The following is a 24,085-nucleotide window of genomic DNA, read 5'->3' as shown; positions in this document are numbered from 1 at the left end:
CAGAAAAAATGTATGAAAGTATCAGCGGGTTGGGATCAGTTTCATCACGGTTGTTTATCAACATTGCGATGATTCTTCTGATGATTCATGTGGTTGCTTGTGCATCATCAACATTCGGAAATATTAAAATTGATGATCGGACCATACGAGAACCCAATGTCATTACTTCTCGACCTGAAAATAATATTCATCACGACCAAACAGTGAAAAGAAATGATCCATATAAATTCTCTTGGGCTATTCCCACTTCCCAATATATTGTCATGACTAGATCTGATACATCATCGGGAATGAGTGGAATTTTGCAATTGAAGAATGGTACTGGAGGACCTTATGGAAATGATATCTCACAATTGCTATTTACTGTCACATACATGACTGATTCGATTGTTCATATTAAAATCACTGACAAGGATCAGAAGAGATGGCAGGCAGATAAATATGTATTGAATGAAAACTTGACAAATTTGAAAAAGTCAGCTGTTGGAAATAAGTATCAAGTGACAATCGCCAAGGTTGGAGAACCATTCTATTTGACCATACGTCGAAGTGTTGGACAATCGGCACCAATTTTTGACACCACAAATAGACCTTTCATTTTCAGTGATCAGTACATTAGTATTGGTACAGCTCTTGCACCAGATTATTATGGCGGAGAGCCAAATATTTATGGATTGGGAGAACGCATTGATTCTTTCCGTTTGAATATCACTGATAATGAATTTATCATTTGGAACAATGAGTAAGTAATAGAATGAATGATTGCAGTAGCACGGATGAACTTGTTAACCATGTTGTGGTGTTGTTTGTTCAAAACCCGATTTTTACTAATTTTTCAAACTCTCCTCCTTGATCGATCTGTTAATTGTTAACCCTCACCTAGCAATGGAAATTCAGAGAAAATGAACTTGTATGGAAGTCATCCATTCTATCTCTATGCCACCCCAAATTCTGAAGCTCATGGAGTTTTTCTTTTGAACTCGAATGCTATGAGCATCAGAACAGAGTATCACTCTTCTGCCAAATATTTGCAATATCAAACGATTGGTGGAGTTTTGGATTTCTACTTTTTCCTTGGTCCATCCTCTGAGAATGTTATTCAACAATACCACAGCATTATAGGAAAACCACATTTTCCACCAATGTGGGCTTTTGGTTTCCATCAATGCAGGTAGGTTGTTTTTAAGCATGTTCAAATTAATTTCTCATCATATTTGGCCAATGCGTGACTCGTTCTGGATAATAATGGGATTTTGACCAACCCCTATTCCCTTAAATGATTCAATTTGTAGATGGGGTTATCGAACTTTGGATGAAGTGAAGGCTGTTGTTCAAGGTTATGACAACAATCAATTGCCACTCGATGCCATGTGGACTGACATTGATTACATGTATCAATATTGGGATTTCACATTCGATCCAACACGTTTTCCAATTAATGACGTTCGAAACTTTGTCACCAATGATTTGAAGCAAAAAGGAAGGAAATATGTGGTCATTGTAGATCCTGGTATTCCTATTGTGGATTTAACAAAGAACAGTTACGAGCCATATGAATTGGGTCTTTCTCTTGGTATTTTCATCAAGCAAGGCTCCTCAAATAGTTATGTGAATCACACTGTATGGCCAGGTAATTGCTATTTCCCTGACTTTTCCAATCCAATTTGTAAAGATCAATATTGGAAGCCACTCATTCATGGATTTTTGTCACTTGCAGGAGTTGGAGGTCTTTGGATTGATATGTAAGTAGTCGTCATATTGGATTGACATTGAATTTGATGGTGTAAAATTGTTAAAACTGTAATTTGCAATAACTCTCTTTCACATGAATGATGGTTTACATTACTCACACCCTTACATGCCAACAGGAACGAACCAGCAACCTTAGACTTCTTTATTCCAAATCAAAATAGTCTTAATTATCCACCATTTGTTCCAGGAGCAAGCAATGAACCACTCTTCCACAAAACCATTGATTTGGATTCGAGAATGAGTGCCACTACACACTACAATGCTCACAATTTGTATGGGTTTTTAGAAGCCAAAGCAACAGCAGAAGCTCTAAAAACCTATTACAACAAGAGACCTTTTGTGTTAACAAGAAGTAGCTTTGCTGGAAGTGGTCACTATGTATCTCATTGGACTGGAGACAATGACAGCACATTCGAAAGTATGAAAACGTCCATTGCGTCCATTCTTTTGAATAGTATGTTTGGTTTTGCACATGTCGGTTCAGATATTGGCGGTTTCAATGGTGATACCACAAAAGAGCTCTTAATTCGATGGATGCAATTAGGATCACTCTATCCATTCAGTCGCAATCACAATGCCATTGGTAACATACCTCAAGAACCTTTTGCATTTGATCAACAAACAACTGACATTTCAAGAAAATACTTATTGAACAGGTATTCATTACTTCCTTACATTTATACCACTCATGCATTGGTTCACATGAATGGTGGTGTAGCCGCTAAACCACTCTTCTTTGCATTCCCATATGATAAGCAAGGGAGGAGCCACTAATTACAGAACATGGGGGGGAGGGGGGTTTGGCTTTTGGAATTAAATTCAAATTTAAAATTTTTTTTTTCAAAATAATTTTTATTTATTTTTAATTTAATTAATTAAAAATGAATCACTTGTTCAAAAAGCGTCTCTTTGCCCGAGCTCGCAAAGGTTGCTCTTGTGCCCTTCTTTCGATGCTGTTTATCTGAGCAGACAATGACCTTCCTTCCAACTGCGTTTTCTCGACTTGATTTACTCGTGCATCCTTGTCAAGACTACCATCAAGCTGATTTTGGGTTTTGTTCGGGTGCACCACTTTCATGTGAATCGTTAAATCAATGTCGGAGTGGACTCTACGATCGCAAAGGGAACAAGTTTTGACATCATCCTTAACGCTCGGAAACCCTTCATCCATTCTAACTCCTTCCACATTGTTTCGTTTTTCAAACGACAAATAATGACCAGGATTACTTTCATCGAGGATTGGAGATGGAATGAAACCATCAAACTTTTCCATCAATTCCCAATATTTAGTTGCTCTTTTTGGTGGACAGCAACTTGGATCATTGCACTTGCGGAGACAAAAGATGTTCAACCCATTACCATGCTCTGAGTGTGTGTGGAGTTTAAAAAGTATTGCCTTCACCTTCTTCTCTTCTTCCAAATCAGTAATATCTTTTCCTTCCAAAAAAGCATCAATGCTAGCAAAAGATGGCCATCCAGGTAAATCTCGAATACGGTCTTGTTGGAATACACTAGCATAGTACGCCTGTACATCCTTGCCACCCTTTTGGTTGAAGATATTTGTGAGTTTGATTAAAGCTGAATGATGATTCTGTTGCTTGCTTGCAAAACTTTCATCATCCAAATCAATAACACCCACCAAGCCTTTTGAAAGCGGAGCCATACATCGCTCAACACGATTGTACTTACTACCTCCTGCGGCAAAGGATGTGTGGATGAGAGCGTCAAGGTCGAAGCAAATGAATACGTAGAACATCCTCACCTGCACCTTCCGGTTCTGGGGAGCAACGTTTACACAGTTGTCAGTGTTACAAAAAAATAACGGAAGAAGCTTTCCGGTTTCCTTCAGCTTCTCGAGGAAGAAAACCAGATCACACAACATCTTGTCCTTATCTCGACTAGTGGTCTTCAAAAACTCGGCGTTAGAACTACTTCTCACATACACTTTTTCCACCATCCAACGAAGACTGTTATTACCACCAACAACCGCACGTAACAATGCAGCAACATTTGGAGTGATTGAATTCTCTTTACCTTTTGGAAAATCATGGTCTGGTAGTGAAACTTTGCTACTGGAAGTCATTGCTATTTGTGTTGATGTCGATACAGCCGCTCCTTTTGTTGGTATTTTCGCTTTTTCATCCAAAGAAATAGCTGTACTTTCTTCAGGCAATAGACAACACAACTGCTTGATGTATTTGTTGAGAGAATGGGTAGCATGTAGATCAACATGTTCCTCAGTCAGGTCGTTTGACGGTTTGGTAAGTTTAACAGTAGCTTCAGAGTCATGTCGTTTACCCTCTCGACTACTTTTGCACCTTGGAACGACATACCGTAACATTCCAGACCTGCTGTAAGGACGAAATCCTTCTTCTGATAATTTAGCGTTTGCTTCTTTAACCAAATCAACACCGTTCATAGGAGTGTGAACAAATGAATCTCTTCTTCTCTCTGATGCAGAGGCAATACCAGTTCCTTCAACTACTGCTTGAAGTCTTTGAGCCATTCCTGATGCTTTCCGTGGACGTCCTCTCTTCTTTTCAATTTTGTTCGTGCTGCTGTTGTGTCTACGGATCCTTTGTTCAGCTGCTTTCCTTTCGAGATATGCAATCGCTTGCTTTTTGTCAAGTGTTTTGAAGTCCAGTTCTTGCAATTGTTTGTCATATTCTGCCAACAACACCTCATCCTGAGTTGAGGATTTCAATTCAAGTATGTTACTTCTTTGTAACTGAAGGTCTTGTATTGATTTACGCAGTTGGTCTTGCTTTGTAACTCGACCTCTCTTGCTAGTCCTTTGCTCCAGCCATTCACGACCAGATTTAGATAGGACTGTGAATTCTTCATGTGATGTTGTGAATAGGTTTGAGTGAACATCAGTAATTGCATCGAGAAGTTCTGAGTGGTTTTTGATTTGTTGATACAAACGTGCTCCAGCTGAATGAATTGCTTGCTTTTGAGATGGAATTATTTGAAGCCTTGTCATTGTGAGAAAGCAATACCTATTCATGAAGAGTTGATATTGGTCAAGATTTTCTTCACTTGTGTAAAAATCTACTGGAATCTGTTTCTTGATTGGAGCGAGTAAGGTTTGACGTTTCACCATTTGTTTTGTTCTTGTTATTAAAGCCATACATGAGGTAAATATTTATTCACTTTATTAATAATAATTATTATTTTAAATTAATTAAATTTGAACGTTTAGTTTTGGTGGGAACTGAAGGCGGGATGCAATTTCATCGGTTTCACCGATGAAATTGCCTCCACCCCCTCCAGCAACTAAAAAGTGTAATTAGTGGCACTTCCCCAAGTATATAGTATTAGTGAACAATTCTTGTTTGGAGATGCTTTGCTCGTGTCACCTGTCTTGTATTACCAGCAGACCATGGTTCATGCTTATTTCCCTTCTTCGTCGATTTGGTATGATTACTATGGAGGTCAACAAGTGTCTCCTGGAACGGATGGATATGCTGATGTTAATGCTCCATTGGATACCATGCCAATTCATATTCGAGGTGGATACATTATTCCAAAACAAACACCAGGTTTGAGTACTGCCCAACAGAAATTCAATCCTTATAATTTAGTAGTTGCTTTGGATTCGAATCAAAAAGCTCAAGGTTATCTCTTCTTAGACGATGGAGAATCCATTGATTCCATTGTGAGTGGAAATTATGCAATGATATCATTCAACTCCACGCGTGCCTCTTCCTCCCAATATGTGATTCAAGCAACACCTGTTGTGAATGGTTACACTGAATCGAGCAAGCTTTCAATGACTTCAATTATGACCCTTGGTGTTCAGGGTCGCAGTATTTGTTCATTGAGTGTGAATGGCCAGCCATGGTCATGGTATGGATTTGAGTCAAATATTGGCCGATTATTCATTCAAAATTTATCATTGAGCTTGTCTACATCATGGAAGATTGTTTTCGAGACTTGTTAATGAGACACGTAGTGACCTTGTTGCATGCCTATTCCTTTTATTTATTAACTTTCATTTGAATGTTGCTTTGTGACGCACATCACAATAAATAGATAATAACTTGTTGGAGATTTTAGTTGTTGTATTAAGGCTATCACTCGTGCCTTATTCTACCTATTTCTTGTTGTAAAAAAGAAAAAACTATTTGAATTGAACTCTTCGATTTGACTTTAACTTTTGTTAGACAGTTTGAAAACTAAAATTTCATTCTTTAATTTTTTCATCCGCTGTTAGGAAGAAAGGTCAGCGAAAAGAAAAAATAAGCCCACCATGAAACGCCATTTATTCCGTTGGAGCCGCACTACTTCATCAGCAGTTAAAGGCTCGCTTTGCGGATCACCAATCTCAACTTGTTTCTCCAAATTGTTTTCAGATAAATTAGTTTTTGGTGGTGCTGGGCCCGCATACGTGAAGAACAATAATTCTACCAATCCAACATGTTCCCAATCCACTGTATTTGATGATAACAATACATCACGTTCCTTCCACATGTTGGCACGGTTGTTGAAGGATCAGAGCAGTGGTGTTTCGGTCAGTCCACCACAACAACCAACTGTTAACGATTCTTCCAATCAACTATCCGTGGTGCTTGCGTTTAACAATTACGAGGAATGGACAGCACAACAAGTTGCTTCTCTGCTTTGTATGAAGAAATTTGATGGCGGAGCATCACTGACCGTTGAAGATGTGAAGCCTTTATATGATGCCAGTTTCAAAGGGACCTCTCTTGCTAATATTGTTGAAGATATCAAGAGAGACAATTACAATTATGCTCTTGAAAAACTTCAAAGCAGATTCAAAGACAATACTGGCATGATTAATCCTCGTCTTTCTGATGCTTGTGAAACTGTTGTGAATTGGGTCAACAATACATTAATGTCCAAGCTTTTTGGTTTGTGGGACAAGAACCAAGTACAATCTGCACTACAAGGCGGTGCTGGTTTAACCATGGATCAAGTTGAACCATTGTACAAGAAAGGATTTGATGGCTCATCTCTATCAAAGATTGTATATGAATTGTGTAAAAGTGAACAAGATGGGAGTGCATTAACTGATGCCGATTTAGTGAAAAAAGTTCTCGGAATGGAAATTGACTCATCTACTGGCAAACATTTAGTGGATTGGGTAAAATCTGTCTTGATAGCACAAGATAAGATACAGGTACCATTATTGACAACCACTTTGAAACGTATGTAATTTGGATAATTATAACAATATTAATGTACAAACTGAAAATCGAAAACAGTGCAATCAAAACAAAAGAAGATACAACAATTTATTCAACAATTTACAACATCACCACCAAAAGCTATCTCTAACATTGAATCTATTTCGAATATTTTACTCAGCAGTTTTGGAACAAATTTTACGTTTGTGGATAGAGAACAAAGTACCAAGATTATTGTTGACAATTATAAGCAATATTCGTCACTAATTGATCAAAAAGGGTTAGATTTGGACAAAAAGAACATTATAATTCCATTCATTGCAGCAGCTCCAGGTGTAGGTAAATCAAGGCTACTGAAAGAGATTGGATTCAATTTATATCGTAAACATTTTAGAGAACAGGTTACTTGTTATCCTTTATTCGTTTCTTTTGGAAATGGTACTGCCATCACTGCAACAGAAAAAGATAGACAATTAGACATTACTCAATCATTTATTATTAGAATTGTATTTTCATTCATATGTCACATCAATGGAAAAAAAGAGAATTTCTTAGGTATTGTAAGCAATTGGGTTGCTACTTTTGAAAATCAAATACTAGATCTGAATGAGGTATTGGGTGCTATTACCAGTTTGTTGGAGAAGGATAATATTGATTTCTTTGTTGCGATTGATGAGGCTCATCAAATAGATACTAATCATACTGAAAAACAACACAACCCCTTGCGTGCATTTATGTCATATTTGGGCAGTTTATTACAAAACCCACAACCCGACTATTGGAGATTATTTCCGTTATTAGCCGGCACATATCACAACGTTTTACATAGAAACCTGCTTGGTAGTACTTACACTCCACTTTTTGTTCCAGTTAATGCATTGCTGTCTTCTCTGAACGTTGCTACGGTTATTGATGATTTATCGAACACTCATCCTAAACTGAGGAATTGGAGGACCGATGTTGAGTTTAGACATTACTTGCGACTCTTTTCTGGATTTCCAAGAGGTTTAGAATATTATCTTGAGCAATATGTAACTCAAACAGAACCTACAGCACGGACTGCCTATGAAACTTCAGCATCTAATCTGAGACAAAAATACTCATTCACCATGAATAACAATATTGCTCAAAATTTGGTGGCCTATATTTTAACTCGACAAACGGTACTCAAAAAGGACAATATTATCCGCTCTATTAATTTCACTTTCTCTGACGCTGAAAATTTGGGCTTTATCATGTTAGACCTCGCCCATAATTCGTCAAATTTTACCTGTACCTATCCTCCAGTATTGATGTACTCGATGATTGATCAGCAATTACGACCGATTTTTGAAAAGTTATTTTTATCTACTGAAAGAAAAGTGTGTGGATTTTCTTGGGAAGACCATGTCCATGATTATCTTTATTTATTTTTTAATTTGCTTTCAAATAGATCAAACTTATCATTGAACGAGCTGTTTCCATTTGCTAACATGTCAGAGAAAACTGCTAAACTCACATTGAAACAAATACAAAACTGTAAACAATGCACCGCTAAACATCAAATTCAAGGTACCTTGAATGAGAAAATTGATACCACTAATGGTCTGTTGGATTTAACAAAGGTTACAGATTGTACAATCATCAAAAACGCAGCCTCTGCTCAAGCTGGGGATGTGTTAATAATTGGTTTAAAATTACAAGACTCACCTAACGATATTCTAGTTTTTCATATTCAATGCAAATGGGCTGACTCTAAAAAATCTAGTGAAACATTTGAAAACATTTCTATTGAAATAGAAATGAATAAGAAATTGTACTTTAATACGAAATCAAAGACTACAAATATTACGGTCATAATGAGTGGAAAACCTATTACAGACCTTCCTAAGAACATTCCAGACAATGTAATTATCGTTGACAAGACTAACTTTGCAAAATATTTTGGTATTTTTGCAGATAGCATGAAGTTCTTTTGTAGCAAACAAATTCTTCACATTAATGAGGTGAATGCGTCAGAGTTACAAAGTTTTCCTAGACTAGATGAACAAATGGCAAAATATGTGATGAAATCACGACCATCCACAGGTTTTAAAAACAAGAAAGATATGCAGAGAATAATACGAACTGAGATTTCAAATAGAGGAATTGCAACAAAATTGATCAACATTCTTAACGAAACTGAAATAATTTTCTAGAACGACAACAAAGACATTCAAGAAGCGAGTTGAAAAAATTTGAAGAAATGATTGGGATAATTATTCCACTCCCTTTCATATGTTCCAAGATGTGGCTTTTGGGTTGATATTTTTAGAACTGATGGTAAACCATTTACTCAGGATATTAATGTGCTGGAATTCTGATTTTTTTGAAAGTCCATAAAGTTATAAATGATTGCATCTGTTACAGATACATTGAAGCACAAGTCAGAATTTCTATTACAGATACAATCATCTACAACTTTATGGGCTTTCAAAAATATATCAAGAAAGAATTCCTTAAACGAGGGGCAGAAGAAATCTCTCATCCTAGCACATAGTGAAAATTTGATTGCAATTGGCTAGCAATTTCTAGAGCATTTTGGAAATATGGCTGACAAAAGGCCTCTCGAGACTTCTATTTTAAAATGTGCTTTTGTCAGCCATATTTCCGTACCAATTTTGATGAAGATTCACATTAATATCTTCTCACAGCGTTGAATGATGACAATATTCTTCCTCCACTGCATCGAGCAAGCTTTCAATGACTTCAATTGTGATCATTATTCCTTTTATTTATTAACTTTCATTTGAATGTTGCTTTGTGACACACATCACAATAAATAAATAATAACTTGTATTTTAGTTGTTGTATTAAGTGCCGTTAAGGTGAAGTAATGGCAACTCTCCGCAGAACATCAAAATTTAAAACACCTAGTCCACTAATGGGATCAAATCCTTGCACAGCAGAAAAGCCAGGGCAAGGACTCACTGCATTGTTGCCGTGAGTAATGTCAAACAGAGCTCCCGGTACAGTGATGACATCCTTGTAAAGCCAAGGATTCAAGAATCCAAGTGGTGCTTTACCCACTGCAAATGGTTCAAGAATAGAATAACTCCAAAAAGCACTTACGTTTGAAACGAAGATCATTCAACAATGAAATTATTCCTGCAGTGCATGGTGTGCTACAACTAGTTCCAGAAACATTTTTCAACTGTCCCGAAAGGATTATTTGATAATTTACACCAACAGCACTAATGTCAGGGTATGCTATCATGTTCATCCATTGATTGTGACACACTGTTTAAAGTTAAACACACCTTCAACAACCTACCTCGACCCTTGTCATTAAAATAGCTTCTTGGAGGAACGCTTGGTTGCCTTAAATAAGCATTCACAACATCTTGTTGATATTCAGGCATTGAATATGACTCGGAAAAACCACCTCCACTCCATTTCACTGAATTTACGAAAATATTCATGAATTGTTGAAAAGTTTCACGCATTCACTTACCACTCACTTCCTTTGCTGCTTCATCGGGTTCTGTAGCTCCAATACTTGTTGCAAAAGGAGACGAGGTTGGCCACTCTGCTTGAAACTTGGAACCGTCAGAACTACATCTCGCTCCAAAATCTCCACTGGCCACGAGAATGCTTCTACCACTCAAACCAATTTTCATAAATTCTGTATCAATAATTCTTTGATAAGACTTGGAGACGTATTTTTCGACTTGTCCATATGAAATGGAATGAACCCAAGCAGCTTGGTCACCCTCAGATTGTATTTGATGTACCCAATCAATGAACGGCTCATCGTCGTCATCGCTGTATTTGATGGAATTAATCGAGGTGTTCACTAAATAACCCACAGCCATGATCTACAAGTGTCAATTGTCAAAAGCATTTAAATCATTCATTCGCAAATAACAATGTTCTTAATAAAGCAAAAGAACGTACATATTGAATATCCAGAGTAGCCTCAAACCCTGGTTCTTTAGGATCATTAGGTCCAATAATCGTCGGTGTCATTTGAGGTAATTTAAACAATTGTTGAAATTGTTGTAAATCTTGAGGCAACACATATTGTTCCAAAAAGGAAGCCACTGATTGCTTGTTTTTAGGACTTGTTACCATTGGCAGTGTAATATTATATCTTTTCCAAATCGATGGAGGATTCGTAATATAGGGCGACGAAGAAGATGCATCCAACTTTTTGAGTGCAGCTTGTTGAGGCAAGATTGGAAATTGATGAATGCCAATAATTTCATCAAGTACCTCTCTCAACACTTGAGGAATGGAATAACCATTCACGGAACGATACACCACTCGTTTCGTTGTTTCATGAATAAACGGCATCATGTTCGCTTGAAAACATTCATTCACGACTCGGATCGGAAGTTGCACCTGAATGAAATTCTCATGATGAGAAATTCGTTGAAGAATGATATCCTCAGAAGGTAACACTTCTCGAATGTATTTCAAAACGAGTTGAACATGAGCATTTCGAGGCTTGGTGTATTGTTCAATTTCCTTCATGGAATAATAGTGTCGGAATTGAGGGGAGGAAGGATCACTGACTTGATGAAAGGCTTTGCGTAGCCATTCTTCATGATTGGGTTTTAATGCAAATATGATGGAAACTCGCTTTGAGGTATCGATGAAAGGCTTTACATGAGGATGTAATGAAAAAAGGTCTAGAGCAGATTTCCATTCGGGAGGAAGGATTGTAAAATGATCGTTTTGATCATGTACCATTGAGAATTCAACTTGAGAACATTTATAGAGGGGTGTGGGTTCCGTCCCAGGTTTCAATGGTATGGCATGAATCAAGGCGAAATTGTTTATTGCCAAGTGCAATAACCACAACACAGGAAGCATCACAAAGAGCGAGCCTGATGAACAGTGCATTTTTTGTCGCTAGCTTGAAATTCACACATCCACATGGCGTGTCCAAATTATTTTCGGATAGCGGTCGTGGACATGGAAGAAACTATGCACTTTTCGACATCCATAGATTTTCGTCTCACAAAATGTTTTACAATCATCAACCATTTACCTCAATTTAATACTGATACACAGGTTTACTTCTTTCTGAAAACAGGGAGTGGAATCTTGACATCTTCGACTTCATAATCTTTACCAACAATGGTGTTGTTAACTTCTGAACCAATACTGGCATTGAAAGGACACAAAACATCTCCGTTCTCTGCAGTCCATGCGTGAACATCAGGATTGTTTGCCTCTTTTGAGGATTGGCTACGAAGCCAGAAAGCTCTGTCAAATGATTTGAGTAACATGTAGTCATACTTTCCTGCAGCATCGAAATAGAGTGGCTTGTGTTTTTGAATAGTGGCCACAAATTCGTCCAACATTTTATGTGTCTTGAAAGTGACAGACTTTCCACTGGCAAACTTTTTCAATTCCTCGCTACAATCACTGTTCACGATCACGTCCTTAATGGTTGGTTCAAGGTGGTATCTCATGTCACAGACACCGTCGTTTTTCAGACGATCCATATAAACACGCATTGGTCCCTTAATATTATTTTCAAAGTCTTGTCTAAGACCAAGATATTCCAAAACAGCAGTTGCAAAGTGTTGGCAGTTACAGGACTTGTTGTCATAGGTCTTGTGTGCATTCCAGTGAGCGCAAATGGAAGCAGTTTTATCGATGGCCTTTGCAACATTTTCCAATCCAACAATTTTAGTAACGTCAACTGCAAAAACAGCCTTAGAACTAGATTTGCTTCTTACAACGGCAATTGATGAATCTCCCCACTATGGTAAAGTAGGAAGTAGGCAAGTGCAACATGTCAAAGAATTCAAATAGTTGTTAGGTGTGATAGATATATTTCAATAATGTTCATTAAAAAAATAGGTGGTACAGTTTTCAATTAACTTACCTCGATATACCATGGGCCAATAATTAAAGCAGTGTGGAACTATGTATTATTGGAATAAGCAATATTAACCGTGTCACAAATTGAAAATTCTGAGCTCAACTTACCATTCCGTATTCCATTTGTTGAATAGTTGAGTTCTTAAACATTGAACCAAATCTTCGTACAAATCTGTGAGCAGCACCGTCACCCATTTCCGTCACCACCATCTTGACTTTCATGAATGATTCATTCTTCTTTTTGTTTTCATAAATTGGTAAACGTTGTGGGTTGAGGTACTTGTAACGGAATCTCTCAGGGAAAACCAAGTTTTGGCAAATTGTGTTAATAATATTAGTATCATATTGTGCACGTAGATTGTCCAATTTTTGAAGGCAAAAATCAAAGTCTGTTCTCGTCAGGTAGCATTTGTGAGTTTCCAAATCAGGAAAATAAATTAGTCAGTGACACGTGAATTTTGATAAACACTTACTTTGTCTTTGGTTGAAGGAGAAATCGTCAAGGTTCCACATTGGTGCTTCTGGTACTTGATTGAAAGATTGTACTGAAGTAGAGCTGCTCTTACTGGCCGTTGGAAGATAAGACCCTGATGATGTTGTAGTTGGTAAAGATGAAGTAGGACGATTTTCCAAATCACGAGCCAATTCCTTGTCATCCTCCTCTTCCTCTTCAGTCTTCTTGTTTGGATTGCTCAAAATTTCTTTATATTTACCGGCATAGTCAGAGGAATAGTCATCCCTTTCATCATCGTCACCACCTTGATTTGTTGTTGTGGTGTTGTTTGTTGTTGTGGTTGAAGGAGTGACAGGTGTTTGTTGAGGAATGGACGTTCTTTGTGGTGTGGTTGTAGTGTTCGAAGTAGTGGCACTTGTTGGTAATTGTACAATGGAAGCACCTGAAGTGTCAGCCAAGAGACCTGTTTGAATTTGTTTCTTCTTCAGCTCTTCAATTTTGTTAAAGATTGAAAGAGCGCTTCCTTTGGCAATACCAGCTTCAGTGAGATCTTCAACCTTGAAGTTAATGATTGAACCTCCATCAAATTGTTGTTTTACGAGAGCTGTCGTGAGTGCAAAAACCATGACCAGTGAATGATGTGTTATTGTTGTTATTGTTGACATTATCGACAACAATTAGAATTTTAGCATAATTCCACAACAATCGTATACCATCAACCATTGTATGCAGGGAATCAAAGATTATTTGTGTTCAAAAACACAGTTCAATTCATTGTTTAAACAAGAGATCAATATTTGTTATCCGATGTTTAAAAACCAAATTACATCATCAAACACCATTGCCATCATCATCAACGGTTCAAATCAAACTCAATCATCATAAACAAATACCTACGTGCAATAACTGACTTTTTATCATAGGCTTGATCAGTGAGCCATTGTTTAAAATTCTCACTGGTCCAATCCTTGATAGCAATCTCTTCCAAATTGACCTTGGTAGTAGTCTTGCTCTTGAATAAATTCTTCATGGTGATGATGATGATGATAAAATTGTGAGTATACTCTCGGGCACGACGAAACGGAAATTGTGTTTTTGGATGGAACGAGAGAGAGAACGGCTCAGCAAGTCAAAATTTTTTCTTCTGTCAAATCACCCAATTCCTTGTGATAACGAGAAATAACGTTTCTCTCATTGTTATGGTTAGAGTTTGAATAGAGAGAGGGGATATTAGTTCAGTATACATTGGTTCGTTTTGGTGGATCTCGTTTCAGATTTTACATATCAGTGATGATCTGTTGGTAACATGTTCGTGAAAGCTGCAACTTGCAATTGGTTACATGTTTGAATTTGTTAACCACTTGTGTCATTACTTAAAAAAAAGTGATTCGACGATTTGAATACCATTCACTGCACTTCACAGGGAGGGTGAGCCAGATAGAAAAAGCTTCGTAGGCAACCAGCCTATACCCAACCATTCTTGGCGACGTTGACGAACTCAAGTGTCATCACGAAAATAAACATCTCCAACCAAAAAAAATGCCTACAGCAAACAAAACGTTCTGGCAGAAGCTGAGTGATCAACACAACCACATCAGCAAGTTTCTTCACTTCAACAAAACAACACGCAAACCAGAGTAGGAAACAGAGAAAACAATTCATCGAACTGAACAAACCATCAGTGGAATTCCTAGTCGTCTATTGTTGTACATTCTGCTTTTCCGATGGCCTTCACAATTTCTTGATCGTTCCCAAACTTCGACAACAGCAAATCATACAACATAAGCACATCCACAACGGCATTATGTGCTATTCCGGGAAGAGAGCCACATACTTTTTCTCTAAAGTGGTTTTCTAATCCCTTTTTTCCAAGCAAGTTTTTTTGCATAGTAGAACAATAGTAAATTGTTGATCGGAGTTTAAGTGGTGCAATTGCTCCAATTCACTACATTGACGACACTGATTTTGAAAAATACTACAATATTTTGAACAACATGCTGATTCTAAGGTGAGTTCGTCTCGAATAACGCCAATTATGTCATAATCGCAATTATAAATTTGTTTTCCTGTTAATAATTTAGAATAATTGTTCCGATTTATACCTCTGCAAACGTATTTCAGTTCGGAATAGCACTCTTCATAACTAACATTAGTAGCTGGTGTAATATTTTCAACCATGAACGGTTGATCTTCAAAATAAACTCTTTTCTTTACTGACGGCATTATTGAAGCAGTTGAACGAATATCGGGAGCATTGTGGTTGTGTTGATCACTCAGCTTCTGCCAGAACGTTTTGTTTGCTGTAGGCATTTTTTTTGGTTGGAGATGTTTATTTTCGTGATGACACTTGAGTTCGTCAACGTCGCCAAGAATGGTTGGGTATAGGCTGGTTGCCTACGCTTTGGCTCACCCTCCCTGGCACTTCAATAACCACACCTTCAGATTATAATTTTGGACGAATCATTCAAGTCCTCGCATTATCAACATGAATGGGCCTCAAAATGAGACGCCACGAAACCCCAAATTTCAATATGGCGGCGCATCCGACGTTGAAGCGCACTAAAAACCTGTCAGATATTCGTCAAGTCAAAAATGAATATGAAAGCATAAAAAAATTTATTCGTTGAATGTCATGCAGTAGAATTGGTAATAGTTCTGGTTTAGGGTGCTAGCAAGGATCTGTCTTCCGTGAGCTGTTCGTTGGCACGCTGTTGTTTTTCAAGCTTCAGCTGAAGCGAATAATGGTGCAACGTCCTATGGCCTCAAAATTTCGTTTCAGTTTGTCTGTTGTTGCAGTAAGAACCCAAGTTGCTTGGGTTCTTCAAACCCTTGCAAACCAATCAGGAAGAGACTCACTCATTTTATTTTTGATTCCTTTGTAGTTTACTCAAATCAGCTGACGTGGGATTGACGAATATCTGACAGGTTTCTAGTACCAATTGCGCCGCCATAAAATGGTGAGATCATTCAACTCTTCGTTTGCTTGTCTATTGGCTCTTCTTCTGGCCGTAACTTGTCTATTCTTAACAAGCTCAACCCAAGGTCTCTCGATTGCAAAGCCACCTGGTCGTCCTTGTCCAGTATTCCGATGTATGAGAGCCTGTGAATATGGTTACAAAGTCAATGAATATGGATGTCCAACCTGTACCTGTTTGAAGCAAAGAAAATGTCCAACTTTCTACTGTTTCGTGCCGTGCAAGCATGGTTATGCCAAAGACAAGTATGGTTGTCAGAAAGGATGTACCTGTAATCCTCCTCCAGTGCAAAAACCTTGTCCAGTGTACAAGTGTTTGATCGCTTGTAAATATGGCTACAAACGAGATCGAAATACTGGATGTCAAACATGTTCCTGTAATCCAGAGCCAATCTTTTAACACACACATAATCTTCTTTACTTCATGCACTTGGCATTCAATAATTGTTGATCAAAGATTGTGTTGCTATCCATGAAACAACATGTTGTATTGGTCCAATTGTTGAGTACTCAGAATAGATTTTCAAATAAACACAAAATTCGAAAAAATGGCCAAAGTGGTAAAGGGAATGGCTGATTTTCTGCCATCATCCTTTTCTACGAATTGCTATCAGAAAATAGTTCGTGTAGGAGAGAAAATTTGTAAGACTTTTGATTATCAATTTATGCAAACTCCGATAGTGGAAGAGCGAAGGCTTTTTGAGAGAACACTCGGAACTGACACAGACATTATTTCGAAAGAAATGTTTTTATTGGCAGCAAGGGATCCGTCGGAAGGAAATAAGTTATGCTTGAGACCTGAAAATACAGCCTCCATTATGAGAAGTATTATTGAGAATAGTTTGTCGTATAAACAGCGTATTTATTATTATGGACCAATGTTTAGATATGAAAGGCCACAGAAGGGTAGACAACGACAATTCCATCAATTTGGAGTGGAATGTTTAGGGTCGGACCATTACCAGTCAGATTTGGAGTCATTGGAATTGGCTTTTCAATTTTTGAGTGGAGTTTTGGATGGTAGAACTGATTTATTCACATTAGAAATTAATAGTATTGGAACTTTAGAGGAGAGAGAGGCTTATCAAATCGAATTATTGAAATTTATTCGTAATCATTTGGATTTGTTTTTTAGACAAGTCGAAAAATCAAATACTGAACAAGAGAAACATGCTTTTGTCTTCTCTCAAGATACACGGGATCGTATTGATATGGCCATCAAAGAAAATAACCCAAGAAGAGTGTGGAGAATTCTGGACTCAAAACAAGATGAGGCTCTCATTGAGGACGCCATTAAAAATCACGGAATGCCTCAATTACAACAGTTTCAAAGCGAACAAAACAGAATAAGATTTGAAAATGTTCTGAAAGGGCTATCGTGGTTAAATATTCCTTACGTGATTAATCCTTCTCTGATACGAGGTCTAGATTACTATACTCACACTACCTTTGAATTTAAAAGTACAAATATTGGAGCCAAGTCAACAATTTTAGCTGGAGGGCGATATGACACCCTTGCAAAGCAGTTGGGCTCACCAAACATGATTCCAGCAGTAGGGTAAGTGATATTTCCTTCGAAAGAACACGAAATTTGACAAGTCGAATGAAATCATTTAATGCACATACTTATTATTTTTTAAACCCCATCGGATCAGATGGGCAAGTGGTATTGAAAGACTCACCATTCTCATGGAAGAACTCGAAAAAAACAAAACACAACCATTCTCTCAATTCTTGCCAAAAGTTTTTGTTGCTGTTATTCGAGGAACAGAAAGTACCCATGGAGTGAGCGAAGATGATTTGGCACGATTTGCATTGAATATTTCTCAACAACTTCGTTCCCAAGGCTTTACTGTGAACTATTTGGAGAAGGGAAACTTATCAAAACAATTGAAGCACGCTCAATCAAACAAGTGTTTGCTGAGCTGCATCATTGGAGACGAGGAGTATGTGAAACAGCAAGTTCTTTTGAAAAATCTGGACACTGGAGCACAACAGCATGTCTCTCTTGAAAACCTAGGAAATGCCATTCATTCGATTTTTAACTCTTAAGGCTCTATTTTAGAAGTTTGGACTCATAATAGATGGAGAATTTAGTTGGATATTTAACAAATACACACAACATTCAATCACTGTTGAACAGTTGCAGAATTAATTTCCTTTAACTTTTGAACCAAGTGATCAGAAATGAATTCGCTCAAGTTATCCACATTTTTCACATTGTAATCAATGAGATCATTCAACGGAGTTTGTTTGGAGGTTCTTCCTTCTAAGGCCAATCTCACTAATTGTAGTTGAGCTTCTTGGTTATTCCACTTCTCATTCAATAAGTATGATATCGGCATCTTGACACCCACTACATCTTTGTGAACCTTAACAATCAATTCCAAGCTTTTCACATTCTGAATTTTCAACTTGTCATAGTCCAATCTCCGAATGATATCTTTCCATTTAAGCTTCAATTTTTTCTCCTTGAGCACTTCAGAAAAACAGGACAAGTTCCATGTGGTTGGAGCTGGCATGTCCTCCAAAGATGAACAGGTAACAGCAACGTCCTCTCCTTTGGAACCCTCTGTCATACTTTTCATTTTGGTAATTCCATGATCCAATTGTTCCAACAGATCAAGAGAGGGAGTATTCAAGCCTGTTTTGAACATGGCCATCATGCCCAACAATTGAGCCATTTGATGATCAGAGATGGCTCCGTGCTTTTGAAGCAAGACTCTTACAGCATTGCTATTGCACGTAGAGTAATAACCATATTGTTTGAATAATTGGCTTAAAGCAGCACCATTGTTGGTACTAGGCTGCTGTTTGTTGGAGCTCGTTGTAGTAGATGTACTCTTTCCAGAGGAATGGGAAGTGGATGATGATGGCAAATGATTCTTCATCGTTAATATTATTTATATATTATTTAATAGTTTGATCAATTCAAGATGAGATCAGATTGGAATCAAAGATGGACTCTATTCCCAGTTGGTTACGTTGGTTGAATGAAACAATACACAAGGAGATTGGATCGGCAGTAATAGCTCAGTATTTGTTCTGCAGCAAGATCTTATTTCGAAGAGAACGGAACTCTGCCCCACAATGAACATAATCAAATTTTTTTTAATGCAAAATCTATTTGGTGGTTAAAAAAGTTAACACGACCTAAAACGTCTGAATTACAATTTACAACCACAAAGACAAATTCATCTATTGGATGCTCGCAGTTGGAACTTCCTTGTACATACTGAACAAGCAATGTTGGAATCGTTTGTTCACAATGACGAAGAAATAGACGAATGGAAAAACAAATGATAGGGGTTTTTTGATGTGAGCATCAGTTAGTGTGATCTCGTTTGTTCTGATAAGGAATTCATGTTTTGGCATTGAAGAACAATGAATATATATATCTTTCAATTGAAGTGAAGAATTGAGAAAAGAAGTTGTGAGGGTTTGTTTTAATGTTCACCGAGAGCCAAGACTAATTGATTCAAAATTATAATGTGAAAAAGGATTTCGGTTAAAGAGAAAGTAAGGGCTTGTAGTTCACATGGTAGAATATTTCCTTAGCATGGAAGGGGTACCGGGATCGATACCCGGCAAGTCCAAATTTTATATTTTGCATTTTATTACGGATTTACCATGAACAAATTAGATTTTATTACTTCTTTCTGAGGAAAGTAACACCGTCAGCAATAGTTTCCATGGCCACGTCCCACCGTTGATCGTCTCGACACATGTTATTGGTTTGACGAATTGCTAGGATGTCTTCAGACTGATCTTGTTCATTAATCACTGTACATTTCAATAATTGTGAGTGTGAAAAACAATGTTCAAATTATTGCGAGCCCACACAAAATTAACTTACCATTTCCATGTCTCAAAGTATTGTCAATCACAACTTATCCATTTTGTCTCACCAAATCATAGGCATATTCCAAATACTTTGGATAATTCAATCTATTACCAATATTTTCAATATTGAAATCCATTCTCATGAATTTTCATGTCAAATCATCTCAACACTTGTCAGCATCCACATAAATAAAATCAAATTCCTTCTTTTCCTTCTTCAATTCCTCCAAAGATTCCAAAGCTGGTTGAATCACTACCTCAATTCGATCCTCCACTCCAGCTTGTTTCCAATATTTTCTTCCAATTTGAACAAATTCTTCACTCACATCCAAAGTTGTAATTTTTGCTCCCGTGTCTTGAGTGGCCAATGCAAAACATAAAGAACCATAACCTGTGAAACATCCAATTTCCAAAATATTCTTGGCTCCGATGAGTTTGAGAAGGATTTGCAAGAGTTGCATTTGTTCTGGAGCACTGACCATGACATATCGGCTATGACAAGTGACAGGACCATAGAATCAATGAAAATCACAACACACGCATCAACCCAATCAATAAATCACCTATGAATTGTCTTTAAATACTTACCTTCCCATCTTTTCACGAGTTTCCTCTCTCAAATCAATCTGTTCTTTCGTTTCTCTAACACATATTTGACGAACATATTCCAACACTGCAGGATCACACACAAACGAAGGTTTCATTGATGATTGTTATTTCAGTATTATTAATGAATGGTTCTTGATTTTTTTTCTGATTGAACAAAAACAACGAATCAAAAACATGGTGTTAAATTCAAGTACTTTTCACACGCAGCAACTTGCAAGTCCGACTAGCAATGGCGCAGTTTTCAAACAGGGTTCACCAAACGATGTCGTACGTCATTCATCATACGAGTTTACTCGCTTAATAATTTCAATGTCCAAACATGTTGAACATAAAGTGTCAAAAAATTAATGATCTGACGATGTGTCACTTTCAAGTAATTCATCCAAATCATCATCCTCATACATATCATATTCCTCAAAAGATCTTCGTTCCTGTACATGAAATCCCTTCAAATTCACACATTGCTCTCGAATAATTTTTTCACCTTCCACTCCAATACAATTTCCAGAAATTTCCAAACGTTCCAAATTCACTTTCAACAATGGACTCGTGGCAATGGCATTGGCTCCATAAAATCCAACATGATTATGAGAAATTTCGAGTTGTTTCAAACGTGTCAATACATGACTCGAAGCCAATGACATGGCACCTTCTGTTCCAATGTCATTGAAAGAAATATTAAGACAAGTTAAGGTTGTTAAATTCTCACTCAATGAAATGCATTCAATTCCTGCATCTCCAATCATGCATCCACTCACATGGAGACTTGTCAAGTGTTTCATGTGTTCACACAAGACTTGTATGCCTTCCAATCGAATAAAATTCTCAGATACATTTAGTATTTGAACTTGTTGAGACAAGTGCACATTGTGTGCTATGGCAGCAATTCCATGAGCGAGAATGTAATTCTTTTCCAAAAAGAGAGCTGTCAAATTTTTCATACGCGACGTTTCTTGATTGGCCAAAGAAATGATACCTCGATCGTCCAAATTATTTTCACTCAAATCAAGCCACGTCAAATGTTGCATCTTTTCAGAAAGGTATTGAACTCCTTCATTTTGAATGTTATTCATGCTCAATTTTAAGGTTTGTAAATTCTGAAAACAAGTTCCTTGTGCAATGAATTGAGCACCATCGGAGACCAAAAAATTATCACCAATGTCAAGTGTTCGTAAATTCTTTAGAATTGGACTAGAAGCAATGAATTTCACATGCTGGGAATAGATTCGATTTCCACTCAAATTCAATTCTGTTAAATGTGAAAAAATGGAACTGTTGGACAAGCGTTGAATGTCAATTTCACTGCCAATGGAATTGTAACTCAAATCCAGGGAGGTTAAATGTTTCAAAACACTGCTGTCACATATTGCCATTAATCCTTCACTTTCAATGTTATTATGACCTAAATGAAGAGTTTGTAATTGTTTCAAATTCTCACTTGTTGCAATGGCTGAAATTCCACTATACCCAAAATGATTCTGAGTTAAAACGAGACCTGTCAAATGTTTCGAATTTTCACTGTTGACAATGAGACGAATTCCTTCATTTCCCAAATCGTTATTTTGTAAATTTAAAAATGTTAAATTTCTCATAAAAGGACTCGATGCAATACAAGCAGCACCTTCATACGCCACTCGACATGCTTTCAAATTTAATTCCGTCCATCGATTTCTACATTTCAATGTCAAATGTCTCAACAAATCCAAAACAGAATTCGAAAAATATTTCAAAGTAAATGGTTCTTTGCATTCGCTCAAATCCAAGGCAATAGGAATTTCTAAAGATTTCAAATACCATCTTTTCGAAACTTTCGAACACACGGAAATTATAAATTTCCAATCGAGAAATTGATACATGTGAAAAATCATGTCACTCGGAATGATGATCGAACCTTCTCGAACGTGTTCCGAACACAATGTATCTTGTTGAAGCATGAAAGGATCATGATTGTTTTCAACCGCATGCTGCAAACGATTGTGATGAAAGAGTTGAGTGACAAATATGGACAACTTTTTGAACATTTTTTTTGTAACGGAACAAGTTCATAACTTTGGAATGTCATGATGAATGTTTTCATGCTTTAAGAATACAAGTCACATTCAATCCAATAATAATCTTTCAATGAATCAAAATTTAATATTTATTTAATTCAATGAAATGTTATTTCAAAAAAATGAAAAAACGAAATTTATCAACTGTAAGGAAATCTTTCATTCCCGATCAAGATCATTCCGATCACGACCAGAACACTCTCAACAACAAGGATTCAAAATCTTCAAGACTAACACACATTCATTCATGTACAGAACGAGATTCAAATCATCCTTCTCATCATCATCATTCCAAGATTAAAAAATTTAAATTAGCCGATGATATTCTCTATCAAAATAAGCCTCAAGTGATTTGTCCAATGTGTAGAATTTTTATGAATTCATTTCCAGATTCATTAAATTCAGAAGATTATGAACCATCCATGTTAGAAGAAATTGCGAATATTCTCACTCATGGATTACCATTTCCTGGTTTTGTTTATTTATTTTACAAATTATTTGTGCAAGTTGTAAATACGAGAGATGAATGGATAGCAGCTTGTTTATATTGTATTTCTTTACTTGCATTGTTTATGGTTTCAACATTATATCATGTCATGTGTTTAATTTATGGAAAATTCTCAACACAGACGTATTGGTTCCGAATTGTAGATTACGCAACCATTTATTTATTTATTGCTGCATGTTATACACCTTTTTTGATGGTCATTCAACTTGGAGTGTGGAATTTTTGGGGAAGGTTGTTAACCATCGCTGTTTGGATGTTAGCGTGTTGTGGATTAATTAAGGCATTTTCAGAAGGACGATATTTACAACAGATTAGTAATGCAACATTGTTTAATATTATGGGATGGATTGCATTGCTTGGAATTCCTCAATCCATGTTCATTCATGTGCCATTAGAAGCGTATATTGGTCTCTTTTTTGGAGCAGCTTGTTTTTCATTTGGATTTGTGTTTTTAAATGGAGACGGTGTGATACCCTTTTCACATGCTTGGTGGCATTTAATTTCTGTATTTGGAATATTATCACACTTTTTATGTATTTATTGCTACATGTTTCAATTGGACGACATGTTCCATCCAGAGCAGTGTTCTTTCAATTCTAAAGTCGTTTGGATGCAAATCATGGATACTGTGAAGGGAGAACGAAAATTATTTGGTCATGTAACTCCATTCCTATAGAATTGTTGAGTGCTCTCTGAAATTTGTTAAGGTTTGTTTCAAGGCCAATGTGTGAGAACGTCTTGAAAGGATATGATGAACATTCCTGAATGGTCACTGTTCAGGCAATCTAAAGCACAAGTCCAAAATGAATCGAAATACCTTTAATTTTGTGTTCCATTATATCCATGAGCTCTTTTATGATATATACATCACTCCTCAAAGCACCCAAT

The 24,085-nt window shown here is 36.9% G+C and overlaps 12 protein-coding genes across 12 annotated transcripts; 6 read left to right on the top strand and 6 right to left on the bottom strand.

The window, feature by feature from the left end:
• Nucleotides 1-8: 8 nt before the first annotated feature.
• C9374_009778 (uncharacterized protein) lies at nt 9-2,526 on the top strand (the record flags this gene model as incomplete). Its single annotated transcript, XM_044700002.1, has 4 exons — nt 9-742; nt 884-1,171; nt 1,293-1,742; nt 1,869-2,526. The coding sequence occupies 4 exons, from the start codon at nt 9-11 to the stop codon at nt 2,524-2,526; spliced, it is 2,130 nt and encodes a 709-aa protein (XP_044555095.1).
• Nucleotides 2,527-2,638: 112 nt separating this feature from the next.
• C9374_009777 (uncharacterized protein) lies at nt 2,639-4,855 on the bottom strand (the record flags this gene model as incomplete). Its single annotated transcript, XM_044700001.1, has 1 exon — nt 2,639-4,855. The coding sequence occupies one exon, from the start codon at nt 4,853-4,855 to the stop codon at nt 2,639-2,641; it is 2,217 nt and encodes a 738-aa protein (XP_044555094.1).
• A 279-nt stretch (nt 4,856-5,134) lies between these two features.
• C9374_009776 (uncharacterized protein) lies at nt 5,135-5,695 on the top strand (the record flags this gene model as incomplete). Its single annotated transcript, XM_044700000.1, has 1 exon — nt 5,135-5,695. One exon carries the CDS (start codon nt 5,135-5,137, stop codon nt 5,693-5,695), a length of 561 nt encoding a protein of 186 aa, XP_044555093.1.
• Nucleotides 5,696-6,004: 309 nt separating this feature from the next.
• On the top strand, nt 6,005-9,079 carry C9374_009775 (uncharacterized protein; the record flags this gene model as incomplete). Its single annotated transcript, XM_044699999.1, has 2 exons — nt 6,005-6,923; nt 6,981-9,079. 2 exons carry the CDS (start codon nt 6,005-6,007, stop codon nt 9,077-9,079), a joined length of 3,018 nt encoding a protein of 1,005 aa, XP_044555092.1.
• Nucleotides 9,080-9,743: 664 nt separating this feature from the next.
• On the bottom strand, nt 9,744-11,768 carry C9374_009774 (uncharacterized protein; the record flags this gene model as incomplete). The annotated part of the gene is made up of 5 exons (XM_044699998.1): nt 9,744-9,949; nt 9,993-10,130; nt 10,195-10,320; nt 10,375-10,738; nt 10,818-11,768. 5 exons carry the CDS (start codon nt 11,766-11,768, stop codon nt 9,744-9,746), a joined length of 1,785 nt encoding a protein of 594 aa, XP_044555091.1.
• Nucleotides 11,769-11,941: 173 nt separating this feature from the next.
• Nucleotides 11,942-14,242, bottom strand: C9374_009773 (uncharacterized protein; the record flags this gene model as incomplete). The annotated part of the gene is made up of 5 exons (XM_044699997.1): nt 11,942-12,637; nt 12,763-12,801; nt 12,867-13,147; nt 13,232-13,816; nt 14,110-14,242. The coding sequence occupies 5 exons, from the start codon at nt 14,240-14,242 to the stop codon at nt 11,942-11,944; spliced, it is 1,734 nt and encodes a 577-aa protein (XP_044555090.1).
• Nucleotides 14,243-16,166: 1,924 nt separating this feature from the next.
• On the top strand, nt 16,167-16,586 carry C9374_009772 (uncharacterized protein; the record flags this gene model as incomplete). Its single annotated transcript, XM_044699996.1, has 1 exon — nt 16,167-16,586. The coding sequence occupies one exon, from the start codon at nt 16,167-16,169 to the stop codon at nt 16,584-16,586; it is 420 nt and encodes a 139-aa protein (XP_044555089.1).
• Nucleotides 16,587-16,734: 148 nt separating this feature from the next.
• Nucleotides 16,735-18,238, top strand: C9374_009771 (uncharacterized protein; the record flags this gene model as incomplete). The annotated part of the gene is made up of 2 exons (XM_044699995.1): nt 16,735-17,744; nt 17,842-18,238. The coding sequence occupies 2 exons, from the start codon at nt 16,735-16,737 to the stop codon at nt 18,236-18,238; spliced, it is 1,407 nt and encodes a 468-aa protein (XP_044555088.1).
• A 77-nt stretch (nt 18,239-18,315) lies between these two features.
• Nucleotides 18,316-19,077, bottom strand: C9374_009770 (uncharacterized protein; the record flags this gene model as incomplete). The annotated part of the gene is made up of 1 exon (XM_044699994.1): nt 18,316-19,077. One exon carries the CDS (start codon nt 19,075-19,077, stop codon nt 18,316-18,318), a length of 762 nt encoding a protein of 253 aa, XP_044555087.1.
• A 758-nt stretch (nt 19,078-19,835) lies between these two features.
• C9374_009769 (uncharacterized protein) lies at nt 19,836-20,733 on the bottom strand (the record flags this gene model as incomplete). Its single annotated transcript, XM_044699992.1, has 4 exons — nt 19,836-19,969; nt 20,043-20,075; nt 20,199-20,521; nt 20,618-20,733. 4 exons carry the CDS (start codon nt 20,731-20,733, stop codon nt 19,836-19,838), a joined length of 606 nt encoding a protein of 201 aa, XP_044555086.1.
• A 249-nt stretch (nt 20,734-20,982) lies between these two features.
• Nucleotides 20,983-22,659, bottom strand: C9374_009768 (uncharacterized protein; the record flags this gene model as incomplete). The annotated part of the gene is made up of 1 exon (XM_044699991.1): nt 20,983-22,659. The coding sequence occupies one exon, from the start codon at nt 22,657-22,659 to the stop codon at nt 20,983-20,985; it is 1,677 nt and encodes a 558-aa protein (XP_044555085.1).
• A 152-nt stretch (nt 22,660-22,811) lies between these two features.
• C9374_009767 (uncharacterized protein) lies at nt 22,812-23,873 on the top strand (the record flags this gene model as incomplete). The annotated part of the gene is made up of 1 exon (XM_044699990.1): nt 22,812-23,873. The coding sequence occupies one exon, from the start codon at nt 22,812-22,814 to the stop codon at nt 23,871-23,873; it is 1,062 nt and encodes a 353-aa protein (XP_044555084.1).
• Between the last annotated feature and the right edge of the window lie 212 nt (nt 23,874-24,085).

The sequence above is a fragment of the Naegleria lovaniensis genome (assembly GCF_003324165.1).
Source record: "Naegleria lovaniensis strain ATCC 30569 chromosome Unknown tig003, whole genome shotgun sequence".
Taxonomy (NCBI): Eukaryota; Heterolobosea; class Eutetramitea; order Acrasida; family Naegleriidae; genus Naegleria; species Naegleria lovaniensis.
Note: the sequence above shows the minus strand (reverse complement) of the source record. Positions and strands in the feature narration are given on the sequence as shown.